The sequence below is a fragment of the Martes martes genome (assembly GCF_963455335.1).
Source record: "Martes martes genome assembly, chromosome: X".
NCBI lineage: Eukaryota > Metazoa > Chordata > Mammalia > Carnivora > Mustelidae > Martes > Martes martes.
The window spans coordinates 32,645,229-32,668,608 of record NC_137897.1 but is presented as its reverse complement, the minus strand read 5'-3'; the positions used below and the strand labels follow the sequence as shown (position 1 = coordinate 32,668,608).

At 45.9% G+C, this 23,380-nt stretch overlaps 1 protein-coding gene across 1 annotated transcript; it reads right to left on the bottom strand.

Moving 5' to 3' along the window:
* Positions 1-18,006: 18,006 nt before the first annotated feature.
* MID1IP1 (MID1 interacting protein 1) lies at positions 18,007-20,449 on the bottom strand. Its single transcript, XM_080795913.1, has 2 exons — positions 20,160-20,449; positions 18,007-19,886 (listed from the first exon to the last, which is right to left on the bottom strand). The coding sequence occupies exon 2, from the start codon at positions 19,616-19,618 to the stop codon at positions 19,067-19,069; it is 552 nt and encodes a 183-aa protein (XP_080652039.1). The 5' UTR covers positions 19,619-19,886; positions 20,160-20,449; the 3' UTR covers positions 18,007-19,066.
* Positions 20,450-23,380: the final 2,931 nt, after the last annotated feature.

The following is a 23,380-nucleotide window of genomic DNA, read 5'->3' as shown; positions in this document are numbered from 1 at the left end:
TCGGGTTCTCCACTGTCAAGTTACCCCCCACACACAACAGTGGGCTTATTTTTATTTACTTTATCGAGGTGTAATTTATATACAATCAAATGAGTGTACCCATTTTCAGTGTATAGCTTGATAAGGATTGATGAACCACACCAGTGGTTCTCAAACAGGAGTGACTTTGTCACCCAGGAGACGTTTGGCAATGTCCGGAGACGTTTTTGGTTATCATTTCTGACCTAAGGGGACGTGTTACCGGCATGTAGTGGATGAAGGCCAGGGACACTGCTAAATATTTTATAATGCCTAACACAGCCCTCCCCAGGAGAGAATTATCCAGCCCAAACTGTCAGTAGCAACAAGGTTGAGAAACGCTGTTATACGCTCTTATACCTATTGCTCCCCATGAAGACACGGCAGCACCCCAAAAGTCTCTGGGCTCCTCTACAGTCAATATCCCACTACCTGTCCCTAGAAACAATGATTCTAATGTTCTTTACATCAGTAGAGTAGTTTTGCTTCTTCTGGAACTTCATATAGATGGAATAAGACTTTGTTTCTCCTCTATCTCTGGCTTTTTTCATGCAGCAGAATGTTAACATTCATCCATGTAATTTTGTTTATCAGTAGTTTGTTCTTTTTTGTTGGCTGGTATCCCATTGTATGGTTATACTACACTGTATCAACGGGCATTTGGGTTGGTTCCAGTACGGGGTTTTCAGGAGTAAAAAGAAAACTGTGCGGAAGTCTTTGTGTGAACATGTGTTTTTGGTTCTCTTGGATGAATACTGAAGAATGGAATTGCCAGGTCATATGGCAAGTATACATTTAACTCAAACGGCTTATATTGTTAAAAAAGAAAGACAAAATAAATGGTTCTTCATCTCCTTTTGGACTATATGGATTCTCTCAGTACTTCTTCCTTCTCATCTCCACTCAGAAATAAGTTTTGAATTAAAATAAGTAAGTGATGTCAGAGACATCCTCTTCCATTTTTTCCATCCCCAGGCAGAATTCCTTGGAATAGGTGATCAGACTTCATCAATCCCCTTCTCACTTGGACTCGGCCAAACAAAAGTTGTTGTCTCTTAAGATCAGAACCAGAAACAGCTGTGTCTCTGGTTCTTTGGGTAATGTGTGTTTGATTTTTTTTTTTTTTGAAAAGATGTTTATAGAAAATGGCCTGCGGTATTGGCAGTTGTGAGAATAGATCTAACTTCTGCTTGGAATTGCTATAAATTTTTAAAACAAACCAAACCCTAACATCACAATATGGCTATGTAAGGTACCTCCAAGCCAAATCCATTAGATTGGGAATGAAATATTTATTATGATCTGAATGAGACAACAACAAAAAAAAGGACTTTAGATTTTCCTTAAAGTTGTACAACCAAAACTTGGAACATTTGTTTTCCTACAGTGAGTCTGGGGATTTAATCTTTGATTTAAACAGGGACTCAATGTGACCAATGTGAAGAAAAGTTTGCAGAATTCATAAATGAAAATGAAATCTTCTCAAGGTTCGAAGTAAAGACTTACTTTGCTAATAAACATCCTGAATTTGAGGCACCGAGAGCTATTTCTTAGGCTTAAAAATGATTTATAATATGCATTATGAACTGATCTTTCCCAAACTCTCCCATCAGAGCTGGTAAGTGATATCTCCCAAATTTTAGGCATTCATATCCAAAGATAAAATTTTAAAAGAGCATTGGTAAAATTGTTAATTTTCTCAAAAATTAAATAATTTAAAGAGGGACAATAAAGAGCTCCATAATGAATGAAACGACAATGGAGAAGTAGAGACTTAAATTCGAATCTTGCCTGTGTCACAGACTAGTTAATGGGAAATATACTGGATAGATTTCAGCTCTAACCTTTCATGAATTCCACTGTCTGGTTTTCAATGCACACATAAATAACGGAGCACAGATATTTGTATAAGCAACTGCTTCATCAGAGTGTTTTCACCCACTTCAAAGTAATCGAGGTAGGGGGAGCATTAGATGAGAGAAGCATTTGTTAAAGTCATATGGAGTTACTACTCGCCTTACAGGAATTATAATACTAAAATGTCTTCATTAATTTTTTTTTTAGTTACAATCTGATGGAAATTTAGCATTGCCTTTTACATCTTTATTTTTAGGTAGATTTATGTCCCCCTGTTGTAAGATTAAGCATTCATGCGACACTTTAATGTTTACTGAGTGGTTAAGGATCATATGTAAGTTAATTCTCATACAAGACTTTTTAAAGGCAGCCTGGGTTATTTAAATGGAAAGAAATTGCTTTGGGAAAAACAGTAAGTACAAATGGAGTTAACTTTGAAGGGAACAGACGCCACCTTAATCTGTAAGAATCAGAAGCATGAAGTACAACCGTGGTCAGAAAAGGCTCCTAGCAGGGGCATTTCACTTCTGTTCCAAATGGACAAATAAGGTCATCTCTTGGGTGCTTCCTTTTCATACACTCAGGATTACCATTTTGGCAACTTCTCCATGCATCACACTATTCTTCTCAGATCTGGGTTTTCAGTATTTTGTGTCTCTTCCCACTCTAACCCTCAGTTATATACAACCCTTATTCAGGTGAGTGTTTGAAGGTTATAAAATCATCTGCTTTTCAAGGGGGGAAAAACCATCAGGAGGGGACATTCCTGATGTCAGCCTGATAGTATGAACTCCAGTAGCTCTCTTGGCGTGAAGATTTTGTAAGACCCCTAATACACCCTAGGGACAAATGCAAAGCAAGAACAAGGTTTGCAAGCTGTATTTGCCATGAAAATGGAACCTTGACTTCTTTGAGGTAGGTGATTAAAGTGTCAGATTTGAATATCATGGTGGCTATTTTTCTGCATTCAAATTTGCATGATTTTGAAAACAAAAGATAAGGTCCTTTCAACGTTGAAATAAATCAAATATAATAGCTGCAAACATTTGTGAATGAATCGTATTTTGAAAATCATAATGTTCAGAATGAGCACAGATAATTGTATTGCTAAAACGACCAAAATCAATACATTGCCCTGCAATTGATATAAAGGTACCATTATCACCTGAGTCAAGAAGTAACACTTATCCACAGGGCTTCTTTCTGATATAACAGTGATGCTCACATTGCTATGAAATGCTAAGGCATGGCGTCCGTGAATGCAGTCTTGGGCTCACCTTGAAAAGGGAAATTCCAACAAAAATAAGAAATTACTTTTTTAGATACGATTATTCTCCCCACGGAAAGAAGAAAGAGTTTCTTCTGGCAAAATGTTGAAATCAACACAGGTAGCCAATCCATTTTTCTTGGAATAATCATCAGAGCTCTGTAACCCACTTCAGACAATAGTGTGTTTCCATGATAGAAGAATCATTAGGAAGGAACTGACCTTTCTGGAGAAAAGGCTAGAATTCCTAGCAGGCATTATGGCAGAGAATTAGGCTTTTCTACAGATTTGCAAACACATCTTCGGAGGAGGACTTAGCTTCCTGAGGTGGGAGTGCATTTGATCTTACAAAACACCCATATTGAGATGTTTATTTCTACCTTTCTGGGAGGTGATTTTCCTCCGGGAGGAAAAAATGTTGAGATTAACTCCTTCTGATCTCTCTTCTCACAGACCTTGGTTCTGACCTCGCAAGTGGACTCCCACCCTCCCCCCAACAGCAGGCTTGTCGGTCCCTGCACCGCACCCACCCCCCCAAGCTGTACCCTGCTCCTCATGGCCTCCTTGCCATCTCAGAGGTACCTTCCATGCCGGTCATGCTATCTCATCTTCCTTGGTTCCATTTCTTTACTGTGAAGTGTCCAAGCCCCCAGCCTGTACCTTCCTCTTTTGCTACGGATGCAACATGCCTTTTAAGGGTTTTGCCAAATGCCCCTATCACTGCTGGCTGAAAAGTTTGGAATAATCCCTATTTCCCAGTGTTTGGCACCTAGAAAATCCTGATCCTTTCCCCAGTCGTCCCCCAAATAGGTATTGGCGTGGGAAGTCTTCATGTGAGCTGGAAATGATAGAACAAATCATTTGTGTTGGCTCTGGTTTGATTATCGTGCCCTGGGTTTCTAAGCAATGCAAACCCAGGGTGGGGGAGGGGGTGGAGGAGGAGGCGGGGTTCCTGCTGAGCCAAGACCCTTGCAGACTGAGAGGCAGCTACTCACCCACACCACACCTCCCCCAAAGGAACTTTTGTTTGTAGGAAGTTAGAACAGAATTTCTTGGTAACTCAGGAGTTGGTGGATGCAGGAGCTCCCCCCACACCCCTGCAATGCCACGGCCCGTGTCACTCGGGGCCCAGGAGAGTCTTCCCACATTAGCCACCACCTCACTGAGACCTATGCATCACCCCTTGGCTGTTTGTTCTGCCTCGGGTTTGAGGGTGGGGTTTTATGTACACTAAAAAAAAATAAAAAATAAAAAAATAAAGGAACAAGCCTATCATTTTCAAAAGAGATCATAAAAAATCCATTTCCTCCTGTCGCTCACACAGGGACAAGCAGGAGTCAGAGAATATTGCATATCCCTAAAGGTCTTTCCTCCATGGGAGGTATTATAATATGTATATTTTGCCTACCTTGACTTTTAAAAGCTATTTGTGAATATGTCAAATTCTGGGAAGTGATCTCCTGGTGTTCAATTTTTTTTTTTTTTTAACTCTTGTAACCCCTTGATCCCGCTGGTTTGTTAAAACAGATAAATTTATACATACATTCTTTTCACAAAGAAGTTTACACTTCAGAAAATATATTACTGCAATTTATTGTCATTTTGAGTCCTTTCTGTCTCTGTAGCAAAGCTTCACTCACACTTGGGGTTCTTTGTACAAGTCGCACTAGATAATAGCATGTGGCTAAAAAGCATTACCGGTGCCCTAAGCTGAAATAAAAATGAAAATGGGAAATATGAGCAATTCGAAACATACATTTCACACCCAGACCCAGCAGCACACCTCCAGTGCGGTCACAGGAGCATCCCGGCACACCTCATCTCCCTATTTCCTTTATGCAAGAGAGGGAAATGACTCCCTTATCTAATTCCTTGCCATTTTGGACATTTCTCTTACATTGGTATCTGGGAAAAGAACATTCCAGAAGAGAGGACAGCAAGAGGGAGGGGCCCACGGCCGGGGCATGTCTTGCAAGTTGGAGGAGAAACGGAATGACTGGTGTGTCTGGGACAGAGGGCAGGAAGGGAAGAGGGTGAGATAAGGTCAGAGCCCTAATAGGGGCCATTCTGTGGAAAATCGTGGAAGCCTTTGGAAAGATGGTGGTTTTTACACTGAGAGTTATTAGGAGTCCTTGGGATGTTCGGATCAGAAGAGTGGCATGACAGGAGTTCTGTTTCAATCACATCCATCTGGTTACTGTGGAGAGGAAGGATAGATGCAGAGAGACCTGAGAAGAAGCTCCCAAATAACACAGATGGAGTATCATGGTGGCTTGAACCCGCGCAGTGTCAGTAGAGGGGGCGAGAAGCAGTCAGGTAGTCGTTGTTTTACGAAGACAGAGCCAACCAGGCTTCCTGACAAACTGCATATGACATATGAGAGAAGGAGAAGAGTCAAGAGTACTTCCAAAGTTTTGACCAGAGCAACTGGGGGAATGGAATTCCCATCCGCTGAGCTGGGCAAGGCTGTATGTGGCTACAGCTGGCTTAGTAGTTGAGGTCGAAAACTAAAACCATTCTTCCCCCACTAAAATCGCCTCCTTTGTCTCACATGCTTATCTGATGTATTCTATGCGGAGACACTTCATCCCAAAGGTCACCCATGACTCTCCCCTCTCCATAACCTCCAAGTCATGCCTACCACACCCTCTGCTTTCCGCTTCCAAGATAATCTCCTTCATCCATCCACTTCTGTCCTCCATGGCCATCGTTTTATTGGAGGTCACCGTCATCAGTCATCTGAACTCCTTTTTTTTTTTTTTCAATTTGGTTTATGTTTGAGAAAGAGAGAGAACATAAGCAGAGGGAGGGGCAGAGGGAGAAGCAGGCTCCCCTCTGGGAGCCTGACTTGGGGCTTGATCCCAGGACCCAGGATCACCACCTGAGCCAAAGGCAGATGCTTAACCACTGAGCCACCCAGGCACCTTGGTCATCCAAATTCTTACAAGAGCCTCTGAAATGGCCATGAATCCACCCCAGATTGAACCATTCACTAGACTGCACCCTGAGACTTCATCCGAAAGCACAAAACCCTCCCATCAATGGTTCACCATGTCTTATTGTCTTCAGATAAAGTCCAAATGTTAAAGTGTGGGGTTCTTTTAACTCTTGGCTTTGAAATAATTTCTAGCTTACAGAAAGGTTGCAAGAACAGTCCAAAAGCTTTCCACATACCCCTTACCCAGATACCCCATTTGACGTCTCTCTCTTTTCTGAATCATTTGAGAATAAACTGGAAACACAATGGCCCTACCCCTAAATGCCTAGGAATGAGAATGACAACGTGTGACTGCAATACAATAATCAGAATCAGAAATTAACATGACTCCCATACGATGTATAAACAATATTTAAAGTTTCCCGATTGAATAAATGATGTCTGTTACAGCAAAAGAGATACAGTTGTAGATATAGATGTTGTCGACATTACTGGGCTGAGAACTAGTCCCGGATTATATGTGGCATTCGGTTATCCTGTTCCTTTGATCTCTTTTATTGTGGAGCAGTTCCTCAGCATTTGCCTTTTATGACCTTGACACTTGCGTAGAGTGTAGACCTGCCATTTTGCAGAATGCCCCTCCATTTGGATTTGTTTCCTCATGGGGTTTCCTCATGGTTGGATGTGACTAGAGTATGTTGGGCCAGATGATCACAGAAGTGGTGTGTCCTTCTCCGGGCATCTTATCAGGAGACAGGTCTTTAGTTTGCTTAACAACTTTCTTCATAATACTGCTTCTATGCAGGTGTCACCCTCATCTCGCACCCTCTGCCCACCCCCGCTCTGAGGCTCTCAGACATAGCCCTAGAGATTCCATCCCGACTGCATTTTTCCCTGGCAAGTCCACCCTGTCCATCAGGTCTCATTGTAGAGGTCGCTCTGTCCAAGGGGCTGGTGCTCAACCCCAGGCCTGGGTTAAGAGCCTCTTTTCTGAGCTCGCATAGTGCCCTGCATCCACCTACCATCGCACTTATGAAGCTGCGTGGTAATTGCCTGTTTTCCTGTTTATTTGATGGCAGGGACTGTGTAATGTGCACTAACATCACTTAGCGCATAACCCAATGTCTGGCACATAGTAGGAGCCCAATAAATATTTACTAAATGAAGCATCACTTCCATGTAAATTCCTCCTGCATGCTCCCGGAGCTCTGCTTCACTCCATTATCTCTGTCTTGGTATTGCTGGATTGTTTACTACCTTTGGTCTTTCCTGTTCGACTGGAAACTCCTGGAGCCACATCTGAGCTCTTGCCCTTGATTCCAGTGCACCTTAACCCAGAAGGAAGGGAAGAGAGAAGGAAGGGAGGGAGAAAGGGAGAGATTGGGTCTTTTGTTCTAGAACTTTTTTCCTCCTGAGTTTGTGTGGAGCGGGTGCAGGCTGTTTTGGAGTCCCTCTCCCAGCTACTCCTCCCCCCACACTCCACTTCCTGTTTATTCTGCCTGCCAACAGCCACACTGGGGAGGGGTGGGGGGTGGGAAACATTCCAGTTCCTTTATCCGCCTTCTCACTCCCTGTGGGCCCCAATTCAGGAATGATTGCTTCAAGGTTGAGTTTGTGCTCTTTCAAAGTCTTTATGAGAGTTATTAACAAGAATCTAAAGCTTCTAGTGTGAATTCTCATCAGTGCATATACTAATAACCGATGAAGTCAATGAAGGAAGAAGACAGGAAACAAAAGAAAAAGAGGTCTGGAGAATTCACAGATTAAATAGTCAAAATAGTCTAGAATGTGGTTGAGTTGTTTTATAAAGCCTTAAAGAACAAATCAGGTAAGAGAAAAGCATCTCCTTCCTCTAAGGTTCCCTTTTTATCCTTTTCCTGGCCAACATATTAATTAAAAACTAGCAAACACTTTAAGATCGTTACAAGTTATGGTTTAATCGTTGTCATATCTTGAAGACTTGGTTTCCCTTATAACAAATTCTTTGAACACTGGTTTCAAAATTAGTTAGGGTTAGATTTGGCCATGAGCAACAGAAATGGCAGTGACTTGAACAAGATAGCACTTTATTTCTGGCTTTTGAGATCGAAGTTCAGAGGCAGGCCATCCATGACGATCAGAAACCTGGGTCCCTTCCCCCCTCCACCCTTCCTGCTGTTCTAAACACAGTACTGCCACCTTATTATCCAACATGGCTGCTGGAGCTCCGGCCAGCCCATGTTGCTCCATTTCACAACAGGAAGGAAGGAAAAAAGGCACTCTCCCATCCTTTAATGATACCTCCTGGAAATAATATACGAAACTTAATGCTTTTGGCTCATTGGTTCGAACTCTGTCACCTGGCCACTTCTAGCTGCAAGGGAAGAGGAGAATTACAGCTTTATTTGGGGTGACCAAGTTCCCAGCTAAAGTTGGGGGAACCAGGAGAGAACAGATATTCAGAGACAACAAGCAGACTTTGAGACAAATCTACTCTTCTGTAAAATGAGAATAATATTAATACTTACTTCATAGGGCCCTCGTGAGGAAAAAAATGAGATCATGCATGAGGTGGGCATCAGTCACATTAGTAACGACTTCCTTCTTCAGAAGAAGGAGGAAGTGTGCACTTGAGTGTGAGCCCAGTGGTAGTTCATTGCTATTACTTTTAATCCAGTGAGGTAGTACCCCGCATTTTGCAAAAGCGAAAAGAAGCCAATGAACCCCCCCAGGAAACAGAGAATGAGCCTGTAGAACTGGAGTGAAATCCACATTCTGGGACTCTGATTCCTGGTTTCCTTTCACTCCTGGGGGCCACCCCTCCTTCAGCCTCATTTGGCCACATCCACCTCTCTCACTATGATCCTCATGTTCCCTAAGACAGCATTTACTACGCTCTTCTCCCTGGAAAATCTCTTATGCTCTACCCCAGCACTACTGGGAGAACCCAGGTGCCAGTGGTGAAAACATCACAGATCAAAAGGGGCTGCACGCTGGGATCCCCGTCATTAATGGCTAGCTGGGGATAAGCGGTATATCCACTGTGGAAAACTCCTTGGCAGTTTCCTGTAAAGTTAAGCATTTACCTCTCTTATGAACTAGCAATGCCATTCCTATGTATTTATTTTTAAAAAAAGGACTCCAACTAGAATGCTCCTTATTAATAAAAGCTAAAAGAAATAAATTAAACAATGCAGACAACCTAAATGTCTATTATCAAGAAAAGAGGTAAACAAAACATGGACATTTATAAGATGGAACAGCATTTACAAGATGCTGAGCCATAAAAAAGAAGGATTCAGGTACTAAGTCCTACAGGAGTGTGGGTGGATCTCAGAAATATTACATTGAATGGAAGAAACCAGACCCCCAAAGAGTATGCAAAGATGATATTGCAGGATTCCATGAATACGAAGCTCAAGAACGGGCCAAATGGTAGATGAGGGCTAGAACTCAGGAGAGTGGTTGTCTGGGTTGTGGGGGAGGGGAAGATCCGAAAGGAACATGAGGGAACCTTGTGGGTGATGGGAAGTCTGTGAACCTTTACTAAGGTATCAGTTACATGGGTGTGTGCATTTGTCAAAACTCAAACTAGGTACTGTACGTTTTATTGCAAGTAATTGTATCTCAATTAAAAAAACAGAACTAATGATGAGCAGGGATACAGAAATGAATGCTACACCTCAATGTCACCAAACTGTTTTAGAAGGGAAAGAAGCGAGAATCGAACAAATCAAAATGAAGAAGGCGGGAGCGCAAGGTCTTAGCCACAGAACAGGTAATAAAGAAGGCGGCTAGATTTGAAGTAAGCCCTTCAAGTTCCCAGTGGCAAAGCCATGACTCATGTCTGTTTATGGGGGGCTGCTGCCACCAAAATTAGAGCTGAAAAGAAAAATAAAGTCTCTTTCACAAAAGAAGGCAAAAAGAACCTTTAATGCTGTTCTCAACAAGTTGTTGTGCTCGAAATTCTATATTCCAGCCAGCCCAAGGCAGTGACTGAATTAAGTGTCAAGAGTCTAACCTTTCTGTTTTCCAGCCACATGCTAGAGGTCAGCTGTTTCCGTTTCCTATTGCTTCTGGAACAAATTCCCACAAACTTGGTGACGTAAAAACAATGCAAAATTATTATTGTCCATTTCTGGAAATCAGAAGTCTAAAACAGGTCTCGCTGGGCCAAAACCAAGGTGTTGGCAGGGCTGCATGCTTTCTGGAGGCTCTAGGGACACTCTGTTTCCTTGCCTTTTCCAGCTTCTAGAAGCTGCCTCTGCTTTTTGGCTCCTTTTTCCGTCTTCAAAGCCGGTGAGGGCAAATCGCGACTTCCTCATGCAGCATAACTCTGACCTTAACTCTGACTCGGACTCCTACTTCCATTTTTAAAGACCCTTCTGATTACACTGGATGCATCTGGATAGTCCAGAATAATTTCTCCATCTCAAGCTCAGGTGATCAGCAGCCTTCGTTCCTACTGCAACCTTCATTACCCCTTGCCATGGAAGGAGATATAGCCACAGGTTTGGATGATTAGGAGACAACCACCTTTGAGGGACTATGATTCTGCCTACCAAGCTGAGCTTTAACTGTAAAATGTGACTTCAGATCCTTCTCTTCTTCACAGCAGCCATCAGAGGAATGTTTCCAAAGGTTCCAGGTGTATTCGAAGCTGGGATAAAACAGACCCTGTCCTCTAGAATTACGTCCTACTTTAAAAAAAATTTTTTTTAAGATTTTATTTATTTATTCGACAGAGAGAGACAAAGTGAGAGAGGGAACACAAGCAGAGGGAAGTGGGAGAGGGAGAAGCAGACCCCCTGCGGCAGGGAGCCCGATGTGGGGCTCGATCCCAGGACCCTGGGATCATGACCTGAGCTGAAGGCAGAGGCTTAACGACTGAGCCACCCAGGCGCCCCTACATTCTACTTTTTTGGGGAAAATTTCATTTATTTGAGAGGGAGAGAGAGAGAGACAATGGGCAAGGGGGAGGGAGCAGCAGGCTCCCTGCTGAGCAAAGAGCCTGATGTGGGATTCGATCCCAGGACTCTGGGATCATGACTGGAGCTGAAGGCAGACGTCTAACCGTCTGAGCCACCCAGGCGCCCTACATTCTACTTTCAATTGCTTTCACTTAGTTCTACAGTCTCCTGAAATTTGGATAAAGGTCTCCACTCCGATTATCCATTGCTGGGTAACACACCACTTAGTGGTTTCAAAGAATGAAAATAATTTTGCATGCAGGTATGAAATTTGGACAGGGCTCAATGGGGACAGCTTGCCTCTGCTCCTCTCCGCGTCGGCCAGAGCGACTCAGAGGCTGGGGGCTAGGCTGAGCTGAAGGCTGGCTCCTAGGGTTCGCAGAGAGATGCTGGCTGTGGGTGGTGACCTCACTGCGGCCATCAGCCAGGACAGCTACATGTGACCTCTTCGCGTGGCCCGGGCTTCCTTGTAGCACTGCAACCCTGTTCCCAGGGTGAGCATCTCCAGAGACAGCCACGTATGTCACACAAGTGGAGGATGTCCCGCCCTCCGTGGTCTGGCCTTGGAAGTGATGGCCACGTATATTTTATCAGGCAGCCACAAAGCCCCACCTAAATTCACTGTCAGGAGAGGTAGAGTCCACCAGTTGATGGAAGGTGGCAAAGTGGCAGAAGAAAATTTAGGGCCAAAAAGAACTCGGCACCCTTTGTTAGAAAACACAGTTTGCTGCAGCTTCTCTGCCACGTTTCCGTTTCTTCTCTTCATTTAAAGTCTCCTCTTCCTTTTGTTCGATTTGTTCCCCCTTACATAATGCCCCTCTTGGGGACAACTGGGTGGCTCAGTCGGTTCAGCGTCTGCCTTCGGCCCAGGGTCCTGGGATCAAGCCCCTGCGTGGGGCTCCCTGCTCGGCAGAGAGTCTGCTTCTCCCTCTCCCTCTGCCCTTCCCCTCGCTCATATTCTCTCTCTTTCAATAAAGAAATAAAATCTTAAAAAAAACCATAATGTCCCCCCTCGGCCTCTTTTTTGGTCCCCCACTCCTTCTGGATTGAAATCAGGCCAACCCTGAGTTGGCGAACAACAGTTTCATGAGGTGCTAGGGAGGGACCGTGGCCCATGCTCCGAGGACGGGCAGCTCGTGGCTGGAATCGGGGTCCGCTCAACCATTCTGCATGGACAAAAATGACAATTTCATATGCTTCAACCTAGCATCTGCTGCTTCTCCAGGCAGAGAAAAAGGTACCAACCCGCTATCGAAAGAGAAAGATTACTTCTGCACTCCTCAGGTTTCCAATGGGTGGGAGTGTCCCAAAACACACTTCGCCTTTCTCCATCACGGCCCTTATCACGCCGACCCAGGGGTGACATCTGGTCCATTCGGAAACACCAAATTCGGCAGCAGCTCATCTTGGCACCTCCCTTTTTCTCCTTGAGGCTAAACTGGCCCCAGCTTTCAAAACCACTGGTCGGAAAGGGCTGCCTGTGTGAAGATCCCGCCCAGCCCCCAACACTTGGGTAAAACATCTAAATTTCTGGCACTTTCTCTCCAAACATTCAAACTATGGAGGAACTGTCAGCAAGTACTTATCACAACAGAAGCTAAATTATACCCTCCAAGCACGGATGAGTTACAATGTCAATTAGATGTCACAGAATACTACAGCTTGTTTTGAATGACCGAAACACAGCAACTACACTCCTCGCATTCTGCACATAGCTCGGCTGCCACCCTACGCACCCGTGCTCTTTCACAACGCACGCGTCCCATTAACAACATAGCAGGGCTTAAAATTAACATCACATTGTGAAAAACCGGAAAATTTAAAATACCTTGGTGGGACCCAACAATGCGGTACTTTCGTTTTCATCTTTGTTTGACCACCAAACAGGAAATCTCCTCAATTAGATGTCCGCTCAGAAGAAGAAGGGGGAAAAAAAAGCCATTATCCAAGGACACAGCAAGTTCTGTCAGGTATTTCAACATGGTGGAAGAGTAGTCGGGTTTTAATTGGCCCTATTGAGCTCACCCACAAGCTACAACATTCTTTACCTCAGCAGTGTGGTATTCAAAAGTTAAAAAAAAAAAAAAAACTACAAAGGTAGTTCCTACCTTTGAAAACATCAAACGAAACATGTTCGGTTTCATCCTGTTAACTGAATGCTCGTTGATAAAAGTGCACATATCAACACTAGTAAGACTGGTATTCAAAAGTAAAAGAAGAGTCTTGAAAATGCCCCACCCCCAGCATTGTTTATTTAGCTAAAATAAAGAACTGGGCTCTGTGTTTTGCTAGTATTTTCTCAGTCTCATCTACTGTGTTGGAAAGCACTTTCTCTAGACAGCTCAAGGTCAGAAAGTTACCTTCAATAACCCCAGTCTCAATTAAATGATAAAAAGTTTCTCCAATCAAAATTCTTCCCAGTTCGGGGTTATTGAAGTGGGCCACACTGCCAGATAGATTTTACCACTGCTAGGCAAAGCATTCTGAAACAATAGACAAAGAAGTAATAAAATAGAAGAAAAATCATGGGAAGTTACCAAAAAAAGAAAAAAAAAGCAAAACAAAAATGTTCCTCTTAATATAGAGAATGCCAAAACAGGAAGGACTGATGAGGACAGTTGTGGTTTTAGCTGGCCTTGTTTAGACAGATGCACACAACTATTAGTTTTGTGCTTTAACTTGACCAAGACTTTTGACACTAACAAGAAAACAGCAAACTCAGTAATTAACAACAACAACAACAAATAGATGAGAGAAGATTCGAGATGGCAAATGCTGCACGGTTTTACGGAAGGCATATCTGTTTGGGTATTTGCTATAATGACTTCCATTCAGGCTCTGAATGGCAAACAGCTGGAAAAACTCTGTGTACAGATGTGGTTTTCCTTCTCCTTAACCAATATTTCATTAATTAAATAACATTCTTTCTGTGGAGCAGGGAGGATCCTGAGGAATGTGGGAAACACAAAGGAAAATGCTAGAATCCTCATTTGCCAATGCTGGAAGAGATCTTAAGGCTTGAGCTAGCTTTTACCTCTTATTTCCTTTCTGCAGGCTTTCAAACCCTTTGTCCATCCTGAAACCCAAAGGGGACCTCCTGTCCCCACTCCATCCCCTCATCTTCCTTCCCAAGCTCCATCCTCTGGACAACACAGTTTGCTTCCAAGCCCTGCCCACCATCCAAGCATGTTCACCACCGGGAGAATAAACTCAGGGTCAATATTTGTGAAGTCCCCGAAAGGGGGTCAGGGCCATTTGGACAAGGAACTCTTGTGATTCAGGTACCCAAGTGTGGTGTAGAAGTAGGGGCACAAACTCTGGACATTCCCTTGGCTCTGAGACCTCCTTGCCCCAGGGGAGTCACAAGGCCTTACAGGAATCATGGGGGCCATCGAAAGTTGGGGACCCAGGAAAGGAGCCCTCATTGCATGAGGCAAAGGATGGTATTGATTTCCAGATACAGAAACGGTTATTGGTAATAGACTATCATTATGTCCACCACTTACCAGAAAGTTCTACACAGTTCCAAATGAACTGGAGATGTAATAAAGTGTTTAGAGGAACTCAAGAACACCCTTCAAATTTCCCTGAGTTACTAAAAAAAAAAAAAAAGGACCTGACCTTAAAAAAAAATAATAACTTTACATTTAAATTATCTTACTAATTAGAGCAATTTAGCCTTGATCGGAAGCTACATAAAGCTTAAAATTTTATTTTGTTTTATTTTATTTTTAAGCTTGAGATTTTACAAAGACTAATAATTAATTTTAAGAGATCAATTCAATAGTCCACATGTTTAAAGTTTTCATGAGCTTCTGGTCCAGATTTTTTTATCTGTTGGGGGTAAAAATCCCTTCTAAAATTTTAGAGAAAACATTCCCTCTGTCATTATTTCATTCAAAACTCTTCCAAATAAATCAAACAAGGATGCAGTCAGTGATTGGTATCAATGTACTAGACGTCCCATAAAAAGATAGTTACCTTTAAAAAAAAGGTATACTCTGCAAGATTTGAGGCCTCAGTCCACCAGAACTGTGTCCAATTTGCAACGAGATCCAGAGACTAAGGGGAGAAGGCAGGGGGAGGCAAACGGGAGACCCGATTTCCCCAGTGAGTTTTTTTTTCTTTTTTTTTTTTTTTTAAGGATTTTATTTATTTGGCAGAGAGAGGTCACAAGTAGGCGGAGAGGCAAGCAGAGAGAGAGGGGGAAGCAGGCTCCCCGCCGAGCAGAGAGCCCGATGCGGGGCTCGATCCCAGGACCCTGAGATCATGAGCTGAGCCGAAGCCAGAGGCTTAACCCACTGAGCCACCCAGGCGCCCCTCCCCAGTGAGTTTTGTTCGGCAACTACAAATAAGGGGAATCTTTGGGGCATATGCAAACGACAATAACTTTCGTTAAAAAAAAATTGTTAAATGTAGGCTAGTTTTCAAGTAGGTCCAAACAATAACAATCCCAGCTGCTTTCTAACAATTGAGTTCAGGTTCAGAGAAAGAGTAAATGAGGCCAGACCACTAAGGAACACTGTGTAAATGTACAACATGAAAAACCCCATGTGAGCAAAGCAGAAATCTGTTTTTTAGAGGCAAAAGCGGGCCTTCTCAAAGGCTTCGGCGTGCAGTTTTGATGTAGAAAATCGCATCAGATGTAAATATCTGGACGGTAATCAATTCCATTCTAAGCTGTTCCCTTTTGCCTGGTTCATCTAGCTGTGCCTTCCCTTTGGTCACAGGCCGCCATGGAGATGGGCACCATCAGGCAGCCCTGAGCTCTTTGAGGGACGTGCCGCCCAGTCTCTGCAACTTTTAAAATCTGTTGAGTACTTTGAGCTTCCTCAGGAGAGACCTTCTGAAAATAAAGTGGCTCATCCCTTTATCTACCGATTTTAAGCCAAAATTTAAATAGCATGGGAAGTTTGACTGGGTCAGTCTGAAAAGTCTACACAGTTCCAAATGAACTGGAGATGTAATAAAGTGTTTAGAGGAACTCGAGAACAACCTTCAAATTTCCCTGAGTTACTAAAAAAAACAAAACAAAACAAAACCGGACCCAACATTGAAAGAAAAACTAAATTACTTTAAGTTTAAATTATCTGACTAATTAAAGCAATGTAACCTCGATCAGAAACTACATAAAGCTTGACATTTTATTTTATTTTTAAGCTTGAAAATTTTAAGACTAATAATTAATTTTAAGAGACCAAGAGTCCACATGTTTAAAGTTTTCATGATTTGACCTTGTTTTGTCTGATAAACTGATCTTGAATAAAACAGTAGTTACTATCTGTGGGCTAGTACTTTTGGGGGCTGGGAATCCCCATGGTTCATTAAAAAAAAATCCAATGCTCTTTAACAGTGCTTGTTATTACTCCTAGGTCAGAATCTCTGTTTGCATAATAAAAATACCCCTATGTGAAGGAATGGTTTCCCGTATGCAGTTCGAATGGATAGCTATGTACAGTTTAAGTCTTGCTATCTGTATTCTATATAACACAACACCCTGAAAACAACTTGCAGTTAGCATCTCCTAAAATTTCTGCAAATTATCTGCCCAAATTATGACTTTTTGCTTTAAGTTCAGGTTCTCCCTCTGGACTTTGAGACGGGAAATAGGTGAGCTGCTGTTTCAAGGACGTAACTGAAATTATGCATTCCGTGCCTCACGTACATATTCCTGGAGAGAGGCAAGGGGGTCAACAGAGACATGAACCAACATTTAGAGCAAGATAGAAATCTGTAAGGCCTCTTTCCAGTGCCTGAAGGAACTCGGAAGAGTCATTCTATGTGTGTCAGCTCATGTAATCCTCACTGCAACTGCACGAAGAAAGCCCTGTAGTGATTACGCCTAATTTCAAGTGTGGCAGTGAGCGTGGATGGTCGAATATTCTAGTAATAAGTTGTAACAAGAGGATTTGAACACACCACTTTCTGGCTCCAAAGTCTTGGTGTTTCTTTCCACCGCGTTTGTTGTTTGCACTTTGGATATTTTAAAGGGAATACGCTACAAGAGCCTCTATACCTTACTTTCGATGCTGGTCCCTTATCTTTCTGTATTAATGATTAACTTTCTCTGGCAAAGGCAAGCGCCCCAGTCTTGACACTTCCCCATTTTTTTTCACTGCTGCTAAAAGCTGATAATAGACTTGAGCTGCCCACACCACAAAAAACGTTTGGCTTTTTATTTATTTATTTATTTATTTTTCGGACTGCAAAATTCTATGTATTTTAAGTTCAAGCTCTAGGAGCTTAGAGATGCCACATGATTTCAATGAAGTCATGATGCCACATGAAAAACTGAAGTTGATCCAACACTCCTTCCCCCTAAACAAATAAAGAAAATGCAGAGCACCCTCCCAGGAAAGCATCATAGCCGTCATCTGAGAAGTGTTCCCCAGGGCCCAGCGGCAGTTTGGCTTCAATCTGCTGTCCACAATTGCACGCCCGCTCATCGAAAACCTGGAAGCATTGCTGGGCATCGATTACCAAAACTTAGCTCTTGCCTGGGAAGCAGGGAAAGAGGCCCTGGCACACGCTACAGAATACGGTTTCAGTTATCTCCTAAGAGTCCCCTGAGAGTCTCATGAAGTAAAGACCTGCGAGGTGTGTGCGCTAGTATTAGCTGATTTTTCACTTCTCAGTAGCTAAGTGAAATTTCCGCCTCTAATGAGTTTTTCTGCCTCAAAACACACTTCACTGTGGGCTTGGGCTTCTTAAAAAGCCCAAAATGTTCATCAAGCTCTGCAAAAAGCCGGCCAAGGGGGTTGAAAAATATAGCTGCCTCCCCAGATAACCTTGGGTATCTGAATTTTTGTTGAGGTGTCTGGGCCTCCAGGGGATGGACTTAAATAAAAAGCTTGGCCGTGAATCTCATTGGTAGCTACATCCCAAACAAAACCGGGTCCTTACAGAGACGATTAACCGAATAACCACCACTTTGAAATACCAGAGAGAAAATAACATTTTCTTCCGCTAAAAAAAAATAAAAAGCAATTGAATTTATTTTTATTTTACTTAGCTAGGCCATTCATAGACAGATTTAAAAGCAACAAACTTTTGCTGAGTTTCGTTAACACATGTGCCTTTTTAATTTTAGAATATAGTCTACATCTGGATTAAAAAAAGTTTTAAATAAATTTAAGACATATGACAACAGTGGAACCCTTCATCATTCTATGTACACCACGGATAGAATGTCAGTTGGTTCCATTTCGGATAAGTCCACTTTCTCATAATAACATTATTATTTTCACTGGCTGAGTGGCAAGCTTCGTAACGGGCTGGCACCGTGCCAGCTTCCACACACTGGGTTGGGGGCGGGGAGGGTGTGAAAGGGCTTGGGGGTAGGGGTGCCACAGGACAACTGTACAGTGTAACAGAAAATCATTAATCTCGTAGTACCGGTTACCGAGAGACAGTGCTGTTTGTGCGCTTATCACAATGGAATCGACGAAGTTTCAGAGCAAGGAGGAGATTGGAAATACTTGAAGACAGGGCCACTGTTACAAAAAGTAGTGCAAACAGGAAAACTGATGCAATCCTAGCAACGCTGCGGCCTCCACCAGCCCAACGGCAGGGCGGTAGGAGGCTGCGCGCCCCGCCTTCCCCAGCGCCCAGCTCCGGGCGCCGCTCCCAAGTGTGGCAACCCAGCGCCGCGCCCCAGCATGGCCCCTTCTCAACTCATCTCCTCCAGAAAGAACAGAAAAGAAACTCCAAGGAAGGCACAGGCTGAATGCAGGGCGTCAGCCCAGTCCCATTCCCAGCAACTTAGAACACAGCGCCCCCCCACCACCACTACGGGAGAGGGGGAGGGGGCCCCAACCTTAACTCCCGCCACCACTTTCCTCTCCTCTTCCGCAGAGGAGGCCCCTTCCTCCAGGCAGCCCCGCTGCGCTCCCTGCACGTACGTAGCCACCCCCCACCCCGCAACTTTGCAGTCCGCCCATCGCCCCATCGCGCCCTACAGCCAGAAAGAAAACAGCTTTGAGGAAAGGGTGAGAGATGGGGCCAGGAAGGGTGCTGGGCATCCGCGGGCGTCCCGCCTCAGTGGCCCCAATTGCTGAAGCCGATCTCCTGCTTGTATCTGTTGGTGAGGATGTTGGCTTTACGCGTGAGTTTGGAGAGCACAGTGTGCAGCCCGCGCAGGTGGTAGTGGAACTGCTGTTCCAGGTCCTCCTCGCCGGCTTCCGCGCCCTCTAGGTGGCTCAGGTCCACCAGGATGTCCTTGGACTTCCAGGCGTTGCCCTCCTCGCTCTCCGCCGGCGGCGGCGGCTGGTGCAGGACCCCCCACTCGATGTCGTTGCGGATGGACTTGAGCAGCATGTAGTGGCTGTACATGTCCCGGGAGGGCGCGAAAAAGCTGCCGTTGGCGCTGCCCGGGCCGGGGGCCGGGGGCGTGCGCTCCTCCAGGCAGCCGCCACTGCCGCCCACCTCCACGCCGACGTCGTTGTCCAGCCCGGGCTCGGCCAGGGGCACGTCGCGCAGCAGGCTGGGCACCATCACCGTCTGGTCCATGTTGTTCACCGCGCCGATGAAGCGGTTCATGGCGTTAAAGAGCGAATGCTTCTGGTTGTAGGTATCGCAGATCTGCATCATGGTGGCCGCGCGGGCGCCGGGGCACAGGGACGCAGAGGCACGGGATGGCCGGCCGGGGCGACGGGCTACTTGCCCTCACGCGCTCTCCGAGGCCCGCGCCGGGGGCCTGTCTAGAGCCGGTGCGCCGGGATTCCCGGCTCCTGCTCCGCCTTCTCCAACTCTCGTCTCGCTCACAGCCGGGCCCTGCGGGACGCACAGCAGCTCCGAGCTTGGGCGCCCGGAAGCTCGCGATGGCGGCGCGTGGTCCGCGGGTCGAGCCGTGGCCTGGCTGGGGAACGGGAACGAAAGAGATTACCCACCCGGCGAGGGTGCCCGGCGGCCCCGCCCGCGCACAGCGCCCTCCCCAGGGCCGGCTCGCCCGGGACGGCGCCCCGCGGGTTCCCGCAACCCAGCGCTCCCCCCGCAGCCCCGCGGTCCCCCCCTCCTCGCCCGCCGAGGCCGCGGAGAGAAGGAAGGGGTGCTTCCCACCCCCGTCCCCCTCGGAAAAGGCTGAGTCCCAGCATCTACAGTGAGCGGGCAGAGATGGGGCGGGGGCACCCACCTACTGCTGTGCCTCAAGATCCCCTGCCGCTGGGTATCTCAGCGTTCCCGCAGCTGGCGGCTGCTGCCTGCGGGCGCTCCTGCGGTCAGTGGCCGGACTGTGACTGCGGGCGGCTGTGGTGGCGTCGGCCCCCTACCCATCCCAGGTGCTCAATTTATAGAGCCCCGGAAAGGTGTCGCCGGCGCTCAAGGGCCACCCCTGGTGTCTCCACCTCCCGCCTCCCCGGCAGCGCCAAGATAAAAGGCCGGGGCCAGGATGACCGCGAGTAACACTCTCCTGGTCCCTTCTACAGCGAGGGCGGGGCGCGCCGGGCCAGCTCCGCCTCTCGCCTGATACCCGGGCGGAGGGAGGGCGCCTTGGCCTGGCCGGGCTGGGCAGGGCGGAGGAGGGATGGAGCAGCCGCACCCCGCCAGCCGGGAGAGCAGAGCAGGCCAATTGGGGGAGGGCGGGACACCGAGCGGGGAAAGATGCTGGCGTCCGGAACCGCCAGGAGGGCAGGCGTGCTGGCTCGGGTGGGCCTGGCACACGCTCCGGGAGTGGGATGACCGAAATGCACCCTGGTTGCAAACGGAGCCCCCGACCCTGAATCGATAGTGGCCGCTGCCCAGAAACTGGTTTATTATTAGCCGTCGGGGGCGGGGGGGGGGGCGGCGGGAAAGGGACCAGCAGCAGCCGCAACTCCATCTCAGTGATCTTACGTAAGAAGGGTGGCTGGTCATGCCTGGTGCACGTGGACGGGTGGTGTTCCCGCCGTGGCCCTGGCCTTGGTCAGCTGCTGGGGGAGGGGAGCCTCGGAGTCTTTTGACTAGGTCCAGGCCAGGTCTTTCCCAATCTTTTCTGTAACAGCTGTTGCCAGGGATGAAGAGCAACCCACCGTCAGATCTGTACATTTCCCCAAGAGAACAGTAGTGCCAATGGGGAGAAGTAGCCAAATTCCTCACTTTTGTCCAAGTCTTGCTACTCAGAGATGCTGGGGAGGCCTGGCCGTGTGGCCTTTTGGCTGCCAAGGGGCTAGGAGAGGGGGATGGTAGTTAAGCCTGGTGTTGGGTATCTTTCATCATTTAACAGAAAAGCTGGGAGGCATACAGTTATATATAAATATATGGGGGTGGGGATGTGGAGTTTGAAATGTTACTTGCCAAAGATAGTTCTTAAAACACAGGGTCATTGAATAGGGCCAAAGCCATGTACTGAATCTTTGAATTTAATTTTTAAGAGCATTGCACCTTAAATTTCACTTTGGGACTCCAGACCACAGCCCATTTTCATTTATTTTTGTTTCACCATCTCACTTCCCTTGTCCTGTCCTTCACTGGCCCCTCTTCTCCAATAGTCCTACAGATAACAAGATTCAAGTTTCTAATTTTATTTTATTTTTTAAAATTATTTATTTATTTGACAAAGAAACAGCTAGAGAGGGAACGCAAGCAGAGGGAGTGGGAGAGGGAGAAGCAGTTCCCTGCTGAGCAGGGAGCCCCATGGGGGGCTCCATCCCAGGACTCTGGGATCATGACCTGAGCAAAACAGATGCTTAATGACTGAGCCACTGAGGCATCCCTCAAGCTTCTAATTTTAAATTGCTTTTCTCTAAAACCTTTCAGTGGTGCTTTTACTATATTGTTTCTCACAGGATAAAATGTGCCAAAAGAAGAGAGAGGCACCTAATAAAGGAGTTTATTTCTTTCCCTCCTTCTTTCGCTTGTGTATATTTAAATTTTTTTCACAGCAAACTATCAGACTTGGTGCAATGTGGACTGACCTGTGAACAACAGGTCACCAGTCAGTGACTTCTGGAGGCAGAGCCTGACCAGGGGACCTCCAGTTCCAGGCTTTATTAGCTCTGCTAGATCATAGGCCATGTTTTCCTATTGATAGAACTCGGATAACACTACCTGCTCACATACCAGTCTTTGGGGGGATCAATGGAAAGAAAAATGTTGGGCAAAAATCATTACATAAATTTGAAGCATGAACATAATCTCATCCTCCCATTTGCACTCATGGAGACTTAGAGAAACTTTCCCACAGTCAGTTTCCTTATCAAGAAAATGGAGCTTCTCCCAGGGGCTAAGTCCAATTTTGTTTCAGGTTAAATAAGATAGTGGATGTAAAATTTATGTAAATTAGAAGCTACTTTCCAAAGATTAATTGTACTTACTGAAAGACATCATAGCCAAAAGGTGTTTATGTGAAGTCAGAAACTTTTAAAAACGTGTAAATGGGCTATGATGAGCCACAGACCCTTTCCCCTAGTACTTAGGCAGCGGGAGAGTACAAAAATCGATTTTAAATCTTTACAACCAATGAGATACAAAGAGCGTTGCAAGAAGACAACTCGAGAAAAACGCACATCCAGTTTCCAGTAGGTGATCGTCTCACTAATTAGAACATATTTGTCCCCCATTACAGATCATCTTGATATTTTAAGTATGTATGCTTCTGGATGAAAACTTGGTATTCAGATTGAGCTAATCAAAAGCTGGAATCCCGCTTCTTTTTGTCTTGGTCCCAGTTTCAACACGGTGTGATAATAACTTGCAGAAAACGCAACTCCAAGTGATCTAGCAAAGGGATCCCAGCAAAAAGGCCCAGGTTGGAAGAAAGCCCCTAAAGCCTTCTTTTTGGCCCCCATCCTTCTCCCCCACCCCACCCCCACCCGTTTCCTTCCTTCCTCTAGTCTCGCGGTCCCTCTCCATCCTCCAGTTCTTGATTTCGGCCCCTGCTCTTTCACGTTTCTTAAATACTGTTGAGAGAGATGGCTCGTGCACCTGCCTGCAAAACTTCCCAACCCGGTCCTCCTCAGCTCCCGGGTGCCCGTGCAACTACTCACGCCACCCAGTAACTCCGGAACTAAAAAGTCCCCGGGCCAGGGCTCCGGGCCCTTAGAATCACCCCACCACCGCCCCTCCAGCTTCAGCCAATCAGATGCCGTCTGAGCATGTTATGCAAATAAGCCTTCACGCCCCGGCCAGTCAGAAGCCAGAGCCCCCTCCCCCCAGCGTCCTCTTTCACCCCAGTCGCGCCAAAGTGGCGGCCGCGTCCCTGGCAACTGGCGCGCTTTCAATTTTCCCTCAGACGCGGCTGGAAAAAAAAAAAAAAAAATGGTTCCCTGGGGTCACTTGGGAGCGGAGCGGGCGGGTCCCGGCCTGGCCCGAGGGGGCCAGCCTCTCTGGTTGCTTCAGGCACTCTCCCAAATCGAGATCTGGACCTGGCTGGAGATG